Source organism: Acomys minous (assembly GCF_964271855.1).
Source record: "Acomys minous genome assembly, chromosome: 6".
Lineage (NCBI taxonomy): Eukaryota > Metazoa > Chordata > Mammalia > Rodentia > Muridae > Acomys > Acomys minous.
In genome coordinates, this window is record NC_140487.1 from 51,390,463 (window position 1) to 51,408,730 (window position 18,268).

Consider the following 18,268-nt stretch of genomic DNA (forward strand, 5'->3'; position numbering starts at 1 on the left):
TCCAAGGTCTAACCACATGCCTGATAGGGAGTACAGCATCTGTACTCTGTGTATCAGAATGAACTGTGGGCTACAAAACATGAGTGTCTGAATCTCCCTGCTGAGAGGAGAAACCATGGTGTGGAACATAGGTAAATCTGATCTCAGGTCACCCAGCTCGTTCAAAAGAAGTTCTGAGGTCTGCCCTCAGGTCACCCGCCTAATCTACCTTAAGCATTCCCTGATTTCCTTGGTGAGGAGTCTCAACCTATTTATACAAGCTGTTCTCAATGGCCAGTGAAGGATATCAGAAATTACTACCCAATGCAAAAGACAGCAAATCGCTTAAGGCCAGTGTAAAAACACAAATAATGAAAGCCAAATGATATAGCATCTCCAGAACCCAGTTATCCTAAAACAATCAGCCCTGTGAACTCTAACACATCTAAAACACAAGAAAATGACCTCAGATTATTCATAATGAAGATGATAATTGAATAAACTAATAAAGTCCATAAACAAATACAGGAAGATACAGCCAAAAAGACTGAGATGCTCAGAGAGTCCATGACAGAGGCCTATAGAGAGGAAATTAAGATATTGCTAGAAGAAATTCAGGAAAATGCAAACAATCAGGTGAATGAAATCAATAAAATTGTTCAAGATTTAAAGACGAAAATAAAAACAATAATAAAAATACAAACTGAGGAAAGACTGGAGAGAGAGGGGGGAGGACTTAGAGAAGAAAACAGGAGTTTGAGAGGTAAGAATTACCAAAAGAATACAAGATATGGAGGAAAGAATCTCAGGTATAGAAGATACAATGGAAGAATTTGAAGAAACCACAAAAGAAGATGTTAATCTAAAAAACTGTTGACACAAAACATCCAAGAATTCAAGGACACCATGAAAAGATGAAACAAGGATACTAGGAATTGAAGGAAGAGACTATACCTGGCTCCAAAGCAAGAAAATATTTTCAACAAAATTATAGAAGAAAAATTCCCCAGTTTAAAAAAGTGATGCCTATAAACATACAAGAGGCCTACAGAATACCAAATAGTTAAGACCAGAAAAGAAAATCCTCTCACTAGGTAATAATCACAACACTAAATTAATAAACAAAGAAAAAATATTAAAAATGGCAAGGGAAAAAGGCCAAGTAACATACAATGTCAAACTTATCAGAATCACACCCAACTTTTCAGCAGAGATAATAAAAGTCAGAAGGGCCTGACAGGTGTCTTGCAAATCCTGAGAGACCTTAGATGTCAGTCTAGGTTACTTTACCCAGAAAACTTTCAATAATTACAGAAGAAGAAAACAAGATATTCCATGACAAAACAAATTTCAACAGTACCTATACACAAATCCAGCCCTACAGAAGAAACTAGAAGGAAAACTCCAATCCCATGAGGCTAACTACATCCAGGAAAACACAGGAAATAAATAACTTTAGCAAAACAAACACACTACCACAACCAACATAAAAATAAAAGGACATCATAGGTATTGGTCATTAATCTCTCTCAACATCTGTGGTCTGAACTCTGCAATAAAGAGACATAGACTAACAGAATGGATGTGTAAACAGGACTCAACATTCTGCTGCATACAAAAAAACATACCTTAGCCATAAAGACAGACATCACCAGAGAGTAAATGGCAAGAAGAAGGTTTTCCAAGCAAACAGACACAAGCAAGCTAGAGTAGCCACTCTAATATCTAATAAAAATAGACTTTCAACCAGAATTATTCAAAAGGTATGAGAAAGAACCCTTTGTATTCATCAAAGGAAAACTCAACCAAGATGACACCCAAATTCTCAGCATCTATGCTCCAAATATAAGGGCACCCATAGTTGTAAAAGATACATTAATAAAACCTAAACCACACATACTACTCAACTATTAAAAACAAGGAAATCTTGAAATTTGCAGGAAAATGGATAGAACTGGTAAAGATCATCCTGAGTGAGGTAACTCAGATCCAGAAAGTCACACATGGTGTATACTCATGGATAAGTGGATATTAGCCCAACATAGATGTCCTCTGAGAGACTCCACCAAGCAGGGGATTAGGACAGACACTAGGTCCCAATGCTGGACTCTTGGTGGAGCACTTTGAACGGTATGGAATAATGTGAGAATAGAGAGAGAGAGAGATGCCATCTCTACCTGTAGGTCAGATTGACTTCAATCAAACTCAGTGCTCCTGTATTAGCCTTGAAAGTGCTAGAATTATAGGTGTGTGCTTCCTTACTGGCCTTCTTTGTCCATTTTAATCCCCTATATGCATTAGCAACTGATACGCCAGCAAAATAAAACTGGACTTATGATATTTATTACCTAAAGTTAAATTGTCATTTTTTGTGAAAGTGTACTTTAGCAAGCAAATGTATTTTGTTTCTATTAGAGAAAAACCTGGGGATTTTTTACTTTAAATAATTTTTTCCATAATTATGGAAATGTAATATCAGTTAATATGTACAAATTATATTTATAGTTAGTAGCATGGTTAAGCATAAATATTATAAACACAGTAGCTGTGCTTGTTTTGGCAGGGAATATACTAAAATTGGAACAATTCAAAGAAGATTGATAAGGCCTCTGTGAAAAGATGATACACAAATTTGTAAAGCACTCCATATTTTATATGTTTCTTTTTTAACATAAACTTTTTTGGGGGGGTTCGAGACAGGGTTTCTCTGTGTAGCCTTGGCCATCCTGGACTCACTTTGTAGACCAGGCTGGCCTCGAACTCACAGCGATCCACCTGCCTCTGCCTCCCGAGTGCTGGGATTAAAGGCGTGTGGCGCCACGCCCGGCTAACATAAACATTTATATTATTACACATGAGTAAAATAAACTACATATAGCAGGAAGAACCACAAGACAATCAGGAAAAATCTTGTACAAGGAAAAATGTTATGGAGGAATCTCCATCCCAGATCTCAAAATGTACTATAGAGCAAGAGTAATAAAAAAAATCGCATGGTACTGGCATGGAAATAAGCAGATTGACCAGTGGAATGGAAGACTCAGAAATAAAACCACACTTCTATGGGCATTTGATTTTTGGCAATGGAGTTAAACCCATACAATGGAGAAAAGATAGCATCTTCAACAAATGGTGCTGGTCTAACTGGATGGCTACATGTAGAAAAATGCAAATAGACAATACTTACTACCATGCACAAAAGTAAAGTCCAAATGAACTTTAAATAAATTTATACTATTCAAGAATTTAGTTTTTTTTCTCACTGCTAATGAAATGGGTACTCAATACTATATCAATATCAGTGTTACAAGGTTTAATTTCGAAAACTTGCAATAAGAAAAAATGTAATTCATTGTTTATTTCATAAACAATAAACCTCTCACTGAAATGGTATAGTTTACATTTTTGTAAAGATAACTTTACAATGATTTAGTAAGCAAGGTGAGATTTCCAAATGTTTTACTGTACCCATTAAAATATACTTTATTGGGAATCATTGCAATAGTTTAAACAAATCTATGTTAAAAGTTTAAAACTTAAATGATATTAAGAATGTTGTATGTTTTACTAGGCCATGAGTTGAAACTTTCCTAAGGATTCCTAAGTATATGCAAACTTAACAAAACAGAAAATTACTGATTAACACTAAGTTAGTTAATATTATTTGTATATTCCTTGATTACGTTTTATATAAGTAAATGTATACAGTCAACTTGAGAACCATAGTAAAGTGAGAATATAGAAATACAATTCAAAGGCATTGATGTTATAAATGTACTCCTCCACATCAATATGAGCCTGTTCTTTGTCTTTCACTCCCTAAGTTACTTCAGGTGTTTTCCGACATGGATAGGAAACTAGCCGTGCTGGCAAAGTCTAGGTAGAACAATGTTCTTATAATTATTAGAGTACATACTCAGAAGAATCCTATTTCAGATATGATCTTTAAAATCTTGCATCTGGAGCTATGTGTACCAATGTATGTACATTCATTGTAAAAAGTGATGAGTTCCCTGATATCTTCATTCAACGTATAATGCCCATTGATCATCTTGACCCTACTAGCCTTTCATGTCTCTCAATTTACCCTTCTGTTTGGCCCCTGCAATATTTCCAATAGTCCCTTTTTTACTGTCACATATATTATAATCAAGGATCGCATTAAGTGAAATCTACAATTCCTTTCATTATTATTACACTAATATCTTTTTGTCTGCAAGCACCTGTTGTGTTTGCTTATGAGAAAGTATGGCTCCCAAGTAAAACTTTAAGCATAGAATTCTCTAATCATTTTTGACAGAATATCCTGCTTCATTCTACCAAATACTTACAGCTCTCGCTATTAATGAAGAGAAAAAAGAAACACTCAGCCAGCTGGGCCTCCCATAAACATCCATGAAAAATGAGGCCCCAAGAAATACTTATAAAGAAAAAATGTCATCATCTCATCTCCCTCTAGACCTACACTTATCATGTCATATGGAGAAGCTGTTCTGCCCTTGAGGTTATTACAAAGTGGTACCATCATGTTGAAAAGTTAACTTCCCAGATTCAAAGAGAACAGTAGAGCAGGAGCCGCTGAGCTCTAGGTTTCCCATGTGTGAGCTATTGTCCCAAGATCATACATGTCTGTGTGGATTAATTTATCTCAGTTCTTGTGAACAAAACAAAAGTAACAATAATAATATCCAATTCCTAAAAGGTAGAGAAACATTTTAGATTTCCCAAGGTATCCTCCCTGCTTGCAAAAAACACGTTTGCCTCCATACTTACTTGACAGTGGCTTCAGGGTCCCACTTAGAAATTAACAGCACTTTTGCTAAAATTAATAAAATGTCACCTCCTGCAAACACATTAAGGGAAAGTAATCTTTCTTACAGAGCACACAGAAATCAGGTACTGTAACTGTGTTATCAGCAGAAATAGGGCTGTGGGGCTGATGATGTAGTTCACTTGGTAGATGCATGGCTAGAAAGTATTATGTATTATGGAAACCATGAAAAGTTCAAACTTTCAAATTATAGGCACTGGTGAGGAAGAAGACTCCTGAAACAAAGGCAAATATGATAAGATTAGAGAAGATAATTTCCCAATACAAAACAAAAAATAAACAAGCAAACAAACAAGCAAAAAACCATGCCAATAGTAATACAAGAAGCACACCAAATACACAAAAGGTAATATCATAAAAAGAAATTTCCCAAGGCCTCTCACATGTAAAACACTAAGAATACAAAGCAAGAAAATGTATTGAAATATGCAAGAGAAAAACTGCAAATAACAATTAAAGAAAATGCATTAAAAAGACAGCTGGTTTCTCAAGGGAAACATTCAAAACCAGAAAAGGCTGGAACTATACAACCAAAGTCTTAAATGATAGCCATTCTAAAATAATATAACTGGCAAAACTACTGCCATGATTGAAGAAGAATGAAAAAGTTTTCCATGTCATAGACAAACTAAAAAAATTTATATCCAACAAACCAAACCTAAGGTAACACAGGAAAGCATGATTGTGAAATGAAGAAAGGAATAAGCAAAGCAGAGAGCTTGTGGAAAGAAATATGAATCATTATTATTAAAATACAAAGTACCACTGAGAATAGCAAAAATAAACATGACGACAAAAGCTAAAACACACATTTCAATAATAATTTATACATGAATACACGATTCACTCAAAGGACACACAGTGACTGAATGGACCAAGACACAAAAATCTATTTATCTGTGGTCTACAAGAAACAGCTCTTGGTCTTAGGGTTAGGCACTACCTTAGAATTAAAGGATAGACAAAATTACTCCAACCAATTGGAACCAGAAAGAGAGCAGGAGTTGCTATCCTAACATCTGACAAAACAGACTTAGACTAAAATTAATTAGATAAGATAAAGATGGATGCTTCATTCTAAACAAGGGGACAGTTAACCAAGGAGATATTCCTAACCTAAACGTATAAGCAACCAACTCAGTGCTGCTCACTTCCATTACAAAACATGTACTACTGAATTAAAAGACACAGATTAGCATCAACTCATTAATAGTAGTACATTCTCCAATAGATAGGTCAGCTGGACAAAATATAAACAGAGAAACAGCAGAGTTAATTAGCATTATACTTCAAATGGATATAATTAATACATACAATATAATCTACCCTAATACTAGAGAATATACATTTTGTTATGCAGCACATACATGCTGCATAGAACATAGCCTGAAATGCGAAACAAAGCATTGCAAATTAGAAAGATTGATAACACTCGCTGTATCCTGTTAAGACCACACTGCAATAAAACATACAATTTACAATAAACAAATTCTGGTAAATACATAAACTAATGGATATTAAACAACATGTTACAGAATGATAACTGGATTAAAGAAGATCAAGAAAGAAATAAAGCTCCCTCTAGCTAAATAAAAATAGAAACAACACAATGAACCCTTTGGGATATATTATGAAGAATCCTACATGGGAAATTTATAGGTCAAGGTGCACAAATTAAAAAATCTAAATGAACAGCACAAATAAATAATGGCATAGTGACACAACTTAAAGAGATAGAACAAAATAAATACACCCAGTTGATAAACAAGCCACTGGGCAAAAAGTCCCCATTTCTGCCACAGTCAGAAGTCTGCCTAAAAATAGGCAAGTTTAGATGCAGGCAGAGTTGAGGGCCAAATTCTGCCAACACAAGGTAAGCAAGTCCTTGCAAATATGTCTGTCAGCTATATTGGTCCAGAAGGCTTAAGATGATGCTTCAATGTTATAGAGTGTGTTGGGTGACTGTTTAGGCAGTAAACTGTCTCAATCATTTTTTCATTTTGGAAGCTGCTCACCTGCACTTCTGGTTCACTCAAATATTTAAGTTTTATTCCTTCTCAAATCTCTGATGGGGTTGAAGACAAGATAATTTAGTCTTTCAATTAAGTGTAGTAGGTTAGGTGTTAAGATGTTTTTAGATCAAGATAGATGTTTTACGTTAATATAAATGAGATATGATAGATACTGATCTTCATTCAGAAATTTAGACCCAGTAAGATAGGAAAGATGTTTACTTCAAGTTTGCAAAATATAAATACAAATATGAATGTATGAATGTAACATTTATATACTTCCTGATTGTCTCATGGTTCTTCCTGCTGTATGTAGTTTATTTTATTCATTGTAATAATATAATTGTATATGTTAAAAAAGAAACATAATAAAAATAAAAAGAAATTAACAAAAGACAAGCAACAATAAGTATAAAAGCAGAAATCCACAAAACAGAAACAAAGCAAACAATACAAAGAATCAACAAACATAATTGACAGAACATTATCCCAAGTAAACTCAAGAAATTCAGAACCCAAATTGACATAATCAGAAAACAAAAAGGGAGTATTATAAGAGATACCATAGAAACTCTGAGTATTATAAGAGGATATTCTTCAAAACATATACTGCATTAAGCAGGAAACATAAAAAACATGAATGCTTTTTTAGATTCTGCCAAATCACAAAATTAAACCAAGAATCAACAAATTAAACAGACCCATAATAAATGAGGAGACAAAAAAGAAAGAAAGAAGGAAAGAAAGAAAGAAAGAAAGACAGAAAGAACGAAAGAAAGAAAGAAGGGAGCAACCTTCCAGCTAATAAAACTACAGGACCCAATGGTTTCACAGAATTCTGCTCTACATTCAAAGAAAGTTTAAAACCAGTCCTTCTCACACTGATAGTTTTAAAGAAAAGAAACATAAGGAGTGCTCCCAAACTACTGCTACATTTCCAGTGTTACTCTACTACCCATATCTAGAACTTAAACAACAGAAAAAAGAAAATTATAGGCCAGTATCCCAGATGAGAACAGATTAAAAATATACTTAATAAAATACTTGCAAATAGAATACACACACACATAAAAAAGAGTATACATCATGGAAATTTTATCTTTCTGTCTGCATGGTTCAACACATATTCTAATCAATAAATGTAATTAAGCACATAAATGGACTTGGAGACAAAAATAACATGATCATCTCAATAAATGCAGAAAAAACTTGAAAAGGACTCAAAATTCTTTCATGATAAAAGTGTTAGAAAATGTAGGGCTAGAGGGAACATGCTTCAGCATAATAAAAAGCCATTTGTGAGAAACCCACAGCCAACATTATCCCAAACACAGAAAAAGGTGAAATGGTTGTCCTGAAGTCAGGAATGGGGCAGGGGTGTGCACTACCTCCACTCCTTTTCACCATGGTGCTCAAAGGACTAGCTGGAACAATAAGTCAAAAGAAGGAAATTAAAGAGATACATGCATGGAAAGGGGAAATAAAACTATCACTATTTGCTGGTGACAGAGACTATATATTAAAGAAACCCCCAAATTATCAGAACATTTCCAGAAAGCATAACCAAACTCAGCAGTGTGGCAGCAAACAGTCGCCTCACACATGTCAATAGTTTTTCTATATAGCAACAAGAAAACATAAAGGGAAGATTATATAGACACACTCCCATTCACAATAGCTTCAAAGAAAAGAAAACATCTAGGAATACACTTAACCAAGGAAGCAAGTGGTCCCTATAATGAAAACTTTAAGCCTCTGAAAAAAAGAGATAAAGACACTAGAAAATGCAATGATATACCATCCTCGTGGATTAGTAGAGTCAACATCCTGAAAATCATGATTCTGCTAAAATCTATTTATGAATTCAATGCAACCAAATCAAAATCTCATTATTACTTATCTCATTATTTACAGAAATAAAAAATTTTAAAACTCCTATCCTGAACTTTGTATGGAACCAGAAAAGACCTAGAAATGATCAATACTGAGCAAAAACAATATAGTGCTTGAGCAATCACAATTCAAGTTCATTATACATTACAAAGCCACAAAAATAAAAACAATATAGTATTGGCACATAAGACATGTAGACCAATAGAACAAAATCAAAGACTTTAACATGAGTACAAATGGTGCTGGTCTAACTGGATATCTATGTGTAAAAAAATGCAACTGGACCCATATTTGTCACCTTGTACAAAACTCAAATCCAAGTGGATTAAAGACCTCAACATAAAACCAGAGACACTAAGTCACTTAGAAGAAAAAGTGGGGAAGAGCCTGGAACATATTGGCACAGGAGACAACTTCCTGGACAGAACACCAACGGCCCAGGCCTTAATGTCAACAATTAATAAATGGGACCTCATGAGGCTGAGAAGCTTCTGTAAGGCAGGAGACACTGTCAAGAGAACAAAGCGACAGCCTACAGACTGGGAAAAGATCTTCACCAACCCTATATCTGACAAAGGTCTAATATCCTAAATATATAAAGAACTCAAGAAATTAAACACCACCAAACCAAATAACCCAATTGAGAAATGGGGCTTGGAACTAAACAGAGAATTCTCAACAGAGGAATATCAAATGGCTGAGAAACACTTAAAGAAATGCTCAACCTCCTTAGTCATCAGGGAAATGCAAATCAAAACAACTCTGAGATTTCATCTTACACCCATCAGGATGGCTAAGATCAAAAATTCAAGCGACACCACATGCTAGCAAGGATGTGGGGAGAGAGGAACACTCCTTCATTGCTGGTGGGAATGCAAACTAGTACAACCACTTTGGAAATCTATCTGGTGTATCTCCAAAAAATGGGAATAGGGCTTCCTCAAGACCCAGCTATTCCACTCCTTGGAATATACCCAGAAGATGCTCCAGCACACAACAAGAAAATTTGCTCAACCATATTCATAGCAGCCTTATTCATAATAGCCAGAACATGGAAACAGCCTAAGTGTCCCTTAGTAGAAAAATGGATAAAGAAACTGTGGTACATATACACTATGGAATACTACTCAGCTATTAAAAACAAGGAATTCCCGAAATTTGGGGATAAATGGATTGAGCTAGAAATGATCATAAGCAGAAAGACTCAAATGGTATATACTCACTTATATCTGCATATTAGCCCAAGGGGCATGTCCCACGAAAGCCTTCACTTACCAGGAAACTGAGACAGAGGAGAGAACATTCTAGTGGGACTCTAGATGAGAGTCAAAGAACCAGATGTTGTGGTGAAAATTTTGCCAGCTCAGAGAGGCAAGGAAAGCACCCAGCTGATCTTCCTACTCAGATCAGGTCTTGATGGAAAGTTCCAAAAGGTTCACTATCTCAGCTGACTGCCCAAGAAGAGAAGGCCCAAAAACCCAATGCTATATGCTTCCTGTCACAAATGTCAAGGAGCTAGAGAGCTAAGATCCAAGGAGCTAAAAGCCAGAGAACTAAAGCTAAAGCTAAAATCCCATGAACTCATAAACTAGATAGAGTACTCTTCTATTTCTACATGCTGTCTTAAATACTCCTCAACTCAAAGTCCCTCCTATGCTAATTGACGCCAGCTGGCTTCTTGTTCTGCCTCTTGACCTAGGGTTATCTTTATTAAATCCTGGATTTATTGAATTCCTTTGGATTAAAGATGTGTGTTAGGGTTCAACCACATCAAAGAAAAGACAGGTTTTTACAGTTCGCAATCTCAGGGATCACACTGAGATCAGATACCCTGCAACAGAAGTTGACAGATTTGCTCTACCTAGACAAAGGTATGCCATTCCCTCCATATTCCTGCTTCATAGGAGAGTCTGTCAAATCTGCTGCGCCTGTGGATGGCTGCCCTACCAACCATAGTGGAACTTGGGTAACTGACTGACTATCCAGGTAGATAGTAAGCCTCTGACATTTTAGTAGCCTCAGAAGCTGCTTAGGATGCACTTCCTACTTACTCAGATGAAATTTATCCATATCAGGTTTCTGATGGATTTGAAGACTAGATTAATAAAAGATTTATCAGTTTAACAGCAGAATGGAGGTATCAGATGCCGTCTCAGTTATCTTCATATGTAAAAACCAGACCCCAAGCCTCAGTTTCCTAGACCTTCTACCAGTAAGTCTACTCACAATTTACCTTATGACCAGGCTCAGAAAGCAAATTTCAGTGTGCCTTTTTACTGTTCCTTTATTTAACACTACCAATGTCTGCTGTCAGTAATCAATCATCTCTGTCTCACAATAAATAATTAGATTTTTAAAAAGCAATTATTTTAATGTAAAGTTTTGAGGAATAAGAAAGCATTTTGGAGTCTAAGAAGGTGTTTTAAGGATGGTAAATGCAAATCATAGACATTGGAAGACGTGAAAGCATAAATGGTGATAAGAAAGTGATTTAAGGTATATAAAAGTAATTTGGAAAAAAATGTTTCAGATTTCTTCCCCTCACTATACTACTGTTGTACTAATACTTCAAAGTTCAGAGCTTTAACATTAATTAATAGGGTTCTGATCAGTTATTAGTCTAACTCTGGTAAAGCCGTCCACTATCTGATACACTATTACCATAGTTACAGGATCAATATTTTAAGTTTCTTTTGGTTGTCTTTTAAGTATAGACTTACAAATGCTTCTCATTGTGTAAAATCTAAACAAAATCCTAAGAGAACTCTCAGTGAAATCATCCTGACTTCCCCCTTGCCCCTCAGGTGACAATTTAGGTATAGGAAGAGGCCTGGCAGCAAAAGAGTAAATGACAATGACATTGAAAAAAAGCTTAATTTTGGGGTGCTCACTCTCTGGAACTGCTATTGGGCTATGACTCATATTCATGGAGGTGTCCAAACTAAATGTGCTTCCAAGCCCAGGAACATCCAATCTGCTTTTCATTTGTGAGGTCAGTGAAAATAAAAATAAGGACAGATTACAAACAATGGTGAGACTAACAGGTCTAAAACATGTATCTTTTGTAAACTTTAAAAAATTAATAAAATCTTCAGAAAATTGACCTAAATCCATCACTCATTGGTCAAATGGACTCTAGATAACTGATCCTGTCAATCAACTGCCTAAGGTTTTTGACCTATTTGGATCCCTTCTTTCCCTGGTTTTGGTACTCTTCTCCTCAAACTACCAAGACCATGGGCCTAAAAGTTTCAAATGTACACCTAAGAAAAAGATTTCCCTAAAATACTTAACTTTATCTTCTGTAGACACTGGTAATGGAGCAAGTGTATAAAAAAGAATAAATAGAGAATTAGAGATGAAATATGCTGTTTAATAAAATGCCACTTTGTTGCTATATCTAAGCCATCAGAAAAAGAGCATTTTTCAGCATTAATGCAGAAAGATATACTTTGCTTTTATTTTTTTAAGAATTTGACTGCTTGCTGTAAGTTCTCACGAGGAAACACAAACCCATAATGTCATGGAGCCTCTGCCTCAGAGAGCAGCTCGCAACCACCTGGCTGGAGACACTGTCCATGCTGTGCATGAAGCTCTATCCATAGTGATGCAGTTGTCTCTGAAGGCTGCTTCAAGTCCTACCAAAGATTTTCTCAGCAGTCAGTAAACTCTTGGTCTTTGTCAAACAGAAGTGTGTCTTCTCCCTCCACGTGGGGTGTGTCCAAGAGATTTTCCCACATGCCTTGGTCCTGGGGTGACACACAAGTCACGTTTTTCCCAATGCTTAATTCAACAATCTGGGGGGGGGGGTGTGGTCTCCATGGCACAGTTTTGGTATTATCTTGAAAAGTCCTTTAAACGGCTTATTCCCAGCTGTAATTCAACATTTTCTCTAAAGGGACTGTTTTCTACCTAGCTATTTAACTTTATCTCCTACCTCTAATATATATATATATATATATATATATATATATATATATATATATATATATATATATTTGTTGCAATGTGCTGCCAACTCCAGGTGTTCCCTCAAAACTCTGCATCCAAGACAGATTCAAAGTGGCTAGACCCATATGGACCTGCAGATTGTGACTATCAATGAGTCTGACATGATGGAGATCTGGAATGAGCCATTCCAGAAAGTGGGGGATGACCTCAGACTGCGCAAACAACCCACTTCTCTCCCTTACTCATATGGCAGTACTCCTGTTGCTGGATTATCCCTATTATGGAAATAATTGTACTCACTTGTCTATTTTTTTTCTAGCCTCATGCCTTCACCTCTTCCTCCAGGAATAGATTTAGAAAATTTTCAGGATTGCAATTAACTAAATGCTCCTGCACCCATACCTCCCATTGAATCCCAACTCCCCCTCCACATGTCATTCCACTAGTAGTAGAGAGCCAGATATAAGCAGAAGAACCTATACCAAAAGGAGTCAGGATACTACTGCTTTGCCTGTACAAGCCAAGAAACCCTGTCTGTTCTTCTTCCATCAACACTAACTGCAAGGAGAAAACACCAGGCCAAGTCATCATTCCTCTTGTCCCAGGATCATCAGGCAAGGATGGTACCATCCACAATGGAATGGACCCTCCCCCATTGCTCACTAATTGGAAAAATGCCTTACTCGTTAGAATGGATCTTATAGAAGCACTTCATAAACTTAGCTTCCTCCCTCTATGATGACTCTAGATTATGTCAAGTTGACAGAAAACCAGCCAGTATGAGGATAATATCCAAGATATATAAATGAGTGAAAAACCTTAACACCAAGAAAACACACAACCCAATTTAGCATGGGGTAAATAGCTAAATAAAGAATTCCCAAAAGAAACTTTTACAGAACTGGTCAACATCCTTAGTCATCAATGTAATGCAAATTAAAGCTCCTTTGAGATTCACCTTTTCCCAGTCAAAATGGCCAGGATGAATAAACAAACACTTATGCTAGCAAGGGTGTGGAATAAAGAGGACACTCATCGATTGCTTCTGGAGGAACAAATTTGTATATCCACTATGGAACTCAATGTGGTAGTTCTTCAGGAAGTTGAGAATAGACCTATTTCAAGATGCAGCTATACCACTATTGGATATGTACCCAAAGGACACTTCATTTTACTACAGAGACACTGCTTATTCATAATATTCAGAAATTGGAAACAGCCTAGATGTCAATCAATAGATGAATGAATAAAGAAAATGTAGTACATTTGCATAATAAAACATTACTCTATTATTAAATTGATGAAATTTCCAGATAAAAGGGTAAAACTAAAAAAGTCAGTCTGAATGATATACTACAGAACCATGAAAATACTCATGGTATATGGTTGCTTATATGTGGATTTTAGTTGTTAAGACATTTATAAGCAAGCTCTAACCCACATCACAACAAAGTTTAGGTATAGAGTAAATGAAGGGGATAGAAAGATAGATATTTCTAAGAAAGGAAATTAGAATAGACAGTTGTGGATTAATGAGGGGGCTGAAACAGTAATATCAAATTAGGAGTGGGAAAGGGACCAAGAAAGTGAATGCAGTTAAGGACAGTTAAAAATAAGAAACATATAAGAGGTCATATGGAAATTTAATATAGTAGGGGTTTCCTAAATATATACATATATAAAGACAATCTAAATAATATCACCAAATAACAAGGAATGCAGAGCCCCAATTCAAATCTCTCATTACTAAATGAAGCTTCTAGTACCATGCATCAATTACCACTAATTAAGTAAGACACTGTTCCTGAAGACAACACTTAACACAGCTCTGAAATATGGAGAATTCAAGCTGTAGACTATCTAGAGCCTTCATGTCTATGTATCAGAGACCATGGTGCTAGAACTTACCATGCACACTACCAATGGAGAAAGATAAACATGAACCCAGGTAAAAATGCTACACTCTATAATGATCACCTGCCTGCAAGATGTGCATGTGTAATAGTGGCACAAAGCTTGTGGGAGCAACTAACCAATAGCTAATTTGATTTAAAGCATGCAGTCCATGAGATGGAGCCCAATTCCCGCCCTGCTTGGGTGGTCAAGAACCTGAGACTAGACAGGCCAGGAACCAAGGAGAAAGTCAAATGCTACTGTTCTGATACAACAATATGGCAATAAATTTGCTCCTAATGACATTCTGCTGCATTCAGAGATCTGAAAATTGCTCAGCCAGCATCCAAAAATCATCCTCCAGCAGCAGAAGGGAACAAATACAAAAAACCACAATGAGAAAATATACAGAGATTGAGAGTCCTTGAAAAAGTTAGTCCTATATGGTATATCTCCATCAAACTCATCCAGAGGGGACCAGGGAAGTCTGTAGAAAAGGCTGTAGAAAGAATAGAAGAGCCAGAGTAGATGGAGGACACCAAGGAAGCAAGGCCTTCTAAACACAGCACAACAAATAGACACATAAATGAATGAGCATATAAACTCAGAGACTACAGCAGCATGCAAAGAGCCTTCACAGTCTGAACCCAATGAGATCCTAGAGCAGAAGTGGATACATGCCCCATCCCTAACCCAGACGCTATCTCCATGTGATAGTACTTTCAAACATTAGTTTTCTCCAAGGAAGTCTCATTTGGGAAAATATATTACACTTAGATATGGCCACCGTGCCTGCAGAAAATGCCCAACAAGAAAAATGAATTCAATGCCGTCTTTACAAATTATGCCTTTCAATTTACAGATCCTTTTGTATACATTATGACTTATAGTTTTGTGTTTTTGTGAGACCCATGTTTTGAGTTTGTTTCTATTTCTGTATATATTGAGCTTTTCCTTTGACTCTTGTTTTTTTCCTGTTCTGATTTGTTTAATATTATTGTTGTTTATTTTATTATTATTATTATTATTATTATTATTATTATTATTATTATTATTATTATTATTATTATTATTACTTAGAAGCCTCTTTGTTTCCTAACGGGAGAAAGAAATACTGTGGATCTGGATGGAAGAGGAGATAAGGATGAACTAAAGGAAGGACGACCCTAATCAGAATATATTTGATGAAAAATGTTTTTCAATATAAGAACAATATAAATTTTAAAAGGAGGGGTATGGTGATGAACACTTATAATCCCAGAGCTGGAGAGGCAGAGACAAGAGAATCCATGAGGCAACTGTCTTGACCTACTTGGCAAGCCCCAGGTACAGTGAGAGAAACTCTATCAAAGCCCAAGGTGAATGGCTTCTGCAGACCAACAACAAAGATTGTCTCCTGGCCTCCATGTGTACACGAACACACATATTTCATGTGTGAATATACATACATTCAAGCATACAAACATTCACATAAAACAAACTTCAAATCATGAAAGTATATATAAACAATTTTATTAAAATGCCTTACAAAATGTCTAGGAAATGAAGTGCAAATAAATACACATATGAAAATTTCATTTTCAGTTACTCAAAGACTCATTGAGTAACTGTAGCAAAGTGAAAAATTTAAATTTATAAAATTTTTATGAACCAGATAAATTTTAATTATTAAACAAACAAAATTAAAACTACAACTTGAACTGAGAGTAGACTAGAATTTTTAAACAGAAAGGCTTAAAAGTTATTATCAACGAGAAGATTCTTTTGGTTAACCTCAGTATCAAGGACCCTTTTATGTTCTGAAGTAAAAAGGAGAAAGAATTCATATGTAAATATTATCTTATGCTGTACAATGAACTTAAAAACTTTATAGCACTTTGCAGTCAAAAAGTCAAAAGAATGTGTATATATATGATATTACAAAAATTTTTAAATAACATAAAGAATTTCATTTTGCTATTTGAAAATTTTTAAGAAAAATCTGTAATTGAGGAAAAAAATACTGTTGCCACAGCACCATGACACCTACTCCCACTAAAAACTACAGTTCCAGGGGATGCCATGACCTCTTCCGACCTCTGTAAGTACCAGAAATACATATAAGCATACATACTGGCACAATAAATTTCTATGAAAATAAAAATAAATGAGTCCATTTTAAAGAAAGGAAACGTATTTTTAAAAATTCTAATGGTGCTTTGACTGCATGTTTTTCAGCACACTGATTAGTCTCTTATCAGAACAGATTTGTACCAAAGGAGTAATTGTAGGATAGGCATTCAACACAAACTTCTGAACAGTCAGGAGGACTGGGTCGTACATCCATAAGAGGACTGAGGTATATGAGATGATGAAGTCCACCCAGTACATGACCACAAAGGAAACCACCAGCACCAAGATGGTCTGGGTGGCCCTTTTCTCAGGGGATGCTCTCAGTTGGCTGATGCTATGAAGATGCTTGCATTGCCTCTGATGTCTGAACAAGATAATCACCATGTATGTGCTTGTGGTCAGCATGACTCCTACAAGAAACACATCTCTGGAGGTTGTCACTGTTAATAGCAATCCCGTGATGATGTAGTCCATGGGTAAGATTATGCAGGATTTATTGACCTTCATCTGGTTGGTTTCACTGACATTATTAAAACTACCAGTATTGAAAAGCAAACTACTACTGAAGGACAAATTGAAAGACCAAATAAAGAAGGAAGCACTGATTATGTGTTTTTTTAGTTTTTGTTTATATTTTGCCAACACAGAGTTACTGGGACTGATAGTGACAGCCTGGAACACACTCAGGAGGCAGGTGATGCACATAGAGAGGCCTCTCATCACCCTGTGTATATAAAAAGTTGCCTTACATTTGAAGTCATTCCCAATGTTCAGTGACTCAAACACATCTGTAAGCCAAATATCCCCTCCAGTGAGGATCATCATTATGTGACTGAAGGCAAGTTGACAGGAGATCAGGTCTGTAGGCTTAGGTCTATGACCTAGGATTATGAAAGTGTAGAATAAAAGGAGAACCATATTGGCTAAGGCTCCAAGACCAGCTTGGAAATAAAGAATATTCTCTAGTGAGGACATAAGTAAGAAGTGTCTTCATCTTAAGAGCATAGTGGAAGCATATTCCTTGTATCTGAAAAAATAGAATATACATCAAGTTTGTCTTTTGCTGGACAGTGTGTCTGTATCATCATTCTATTTTCCTTAAAAACTCTTGAAAAACATGTGTCTTTAACTTGCAATGTTCTAGAGTATAACACACACACACACAACACACACACACACACACACACACACACACACACACACACACACACAGGTAGATGATAGATAGATAGATAGATAGATAGATAGATAGATAGATAGATAGATATCATGTATTTAGCATACTGTAGAATAAATGTATTAACATTTATATCTATGCAAAATAGAACTGTGTTTGCCTGTATTGCATCTAGTCTCATGACCTAGAAATCCTATGCTATTTATTTAAATTGCCTTATTTTATATCTCAAACCTAAAACAGTGATGATGAGCAAAGAATATTAACCACTTTGTGCAACTGAACAAAACTATGTCAGTCTTCGAAAAAGATCACAAAAGAAATAGAAAAAACTCAGGTGAGTCAGCTTCATATTCTATAACTTACTGTGTTCTAATTTGCAACTATCAATGTTTTGACTCATAGTTCTAATGAAATCAC

The 18,268-nt window shown here is 35.7% G+C and overlaps 1 protein-coding gene across 1 annotated transcript in view; it reads right to left on the reverse strand.

Moving 5' to 3' along the window:
• The window catches only part of LOC311600536 (vomeronasal type-1 receptor 48-like), a gene marked incomplete at both ends in the record, with an annotated part of 120,925 nt that extends 103,279 nt beyond the window's left edge, over nt 1-17,646 (reverse strand). The window contains one exon of the mRNA XM_084787318.1: nt 17,458-17,646. Within this exon, the coding sequence (XP_084643444.1) occupies nt 17,458-17,646 (189 nt within the window). The remainder of the gene's footprint in view (nt 1-17,457) is intronic.
• Between the last annotated feature and the right edge of the window lie 622 nt (nt 17,647-18,268).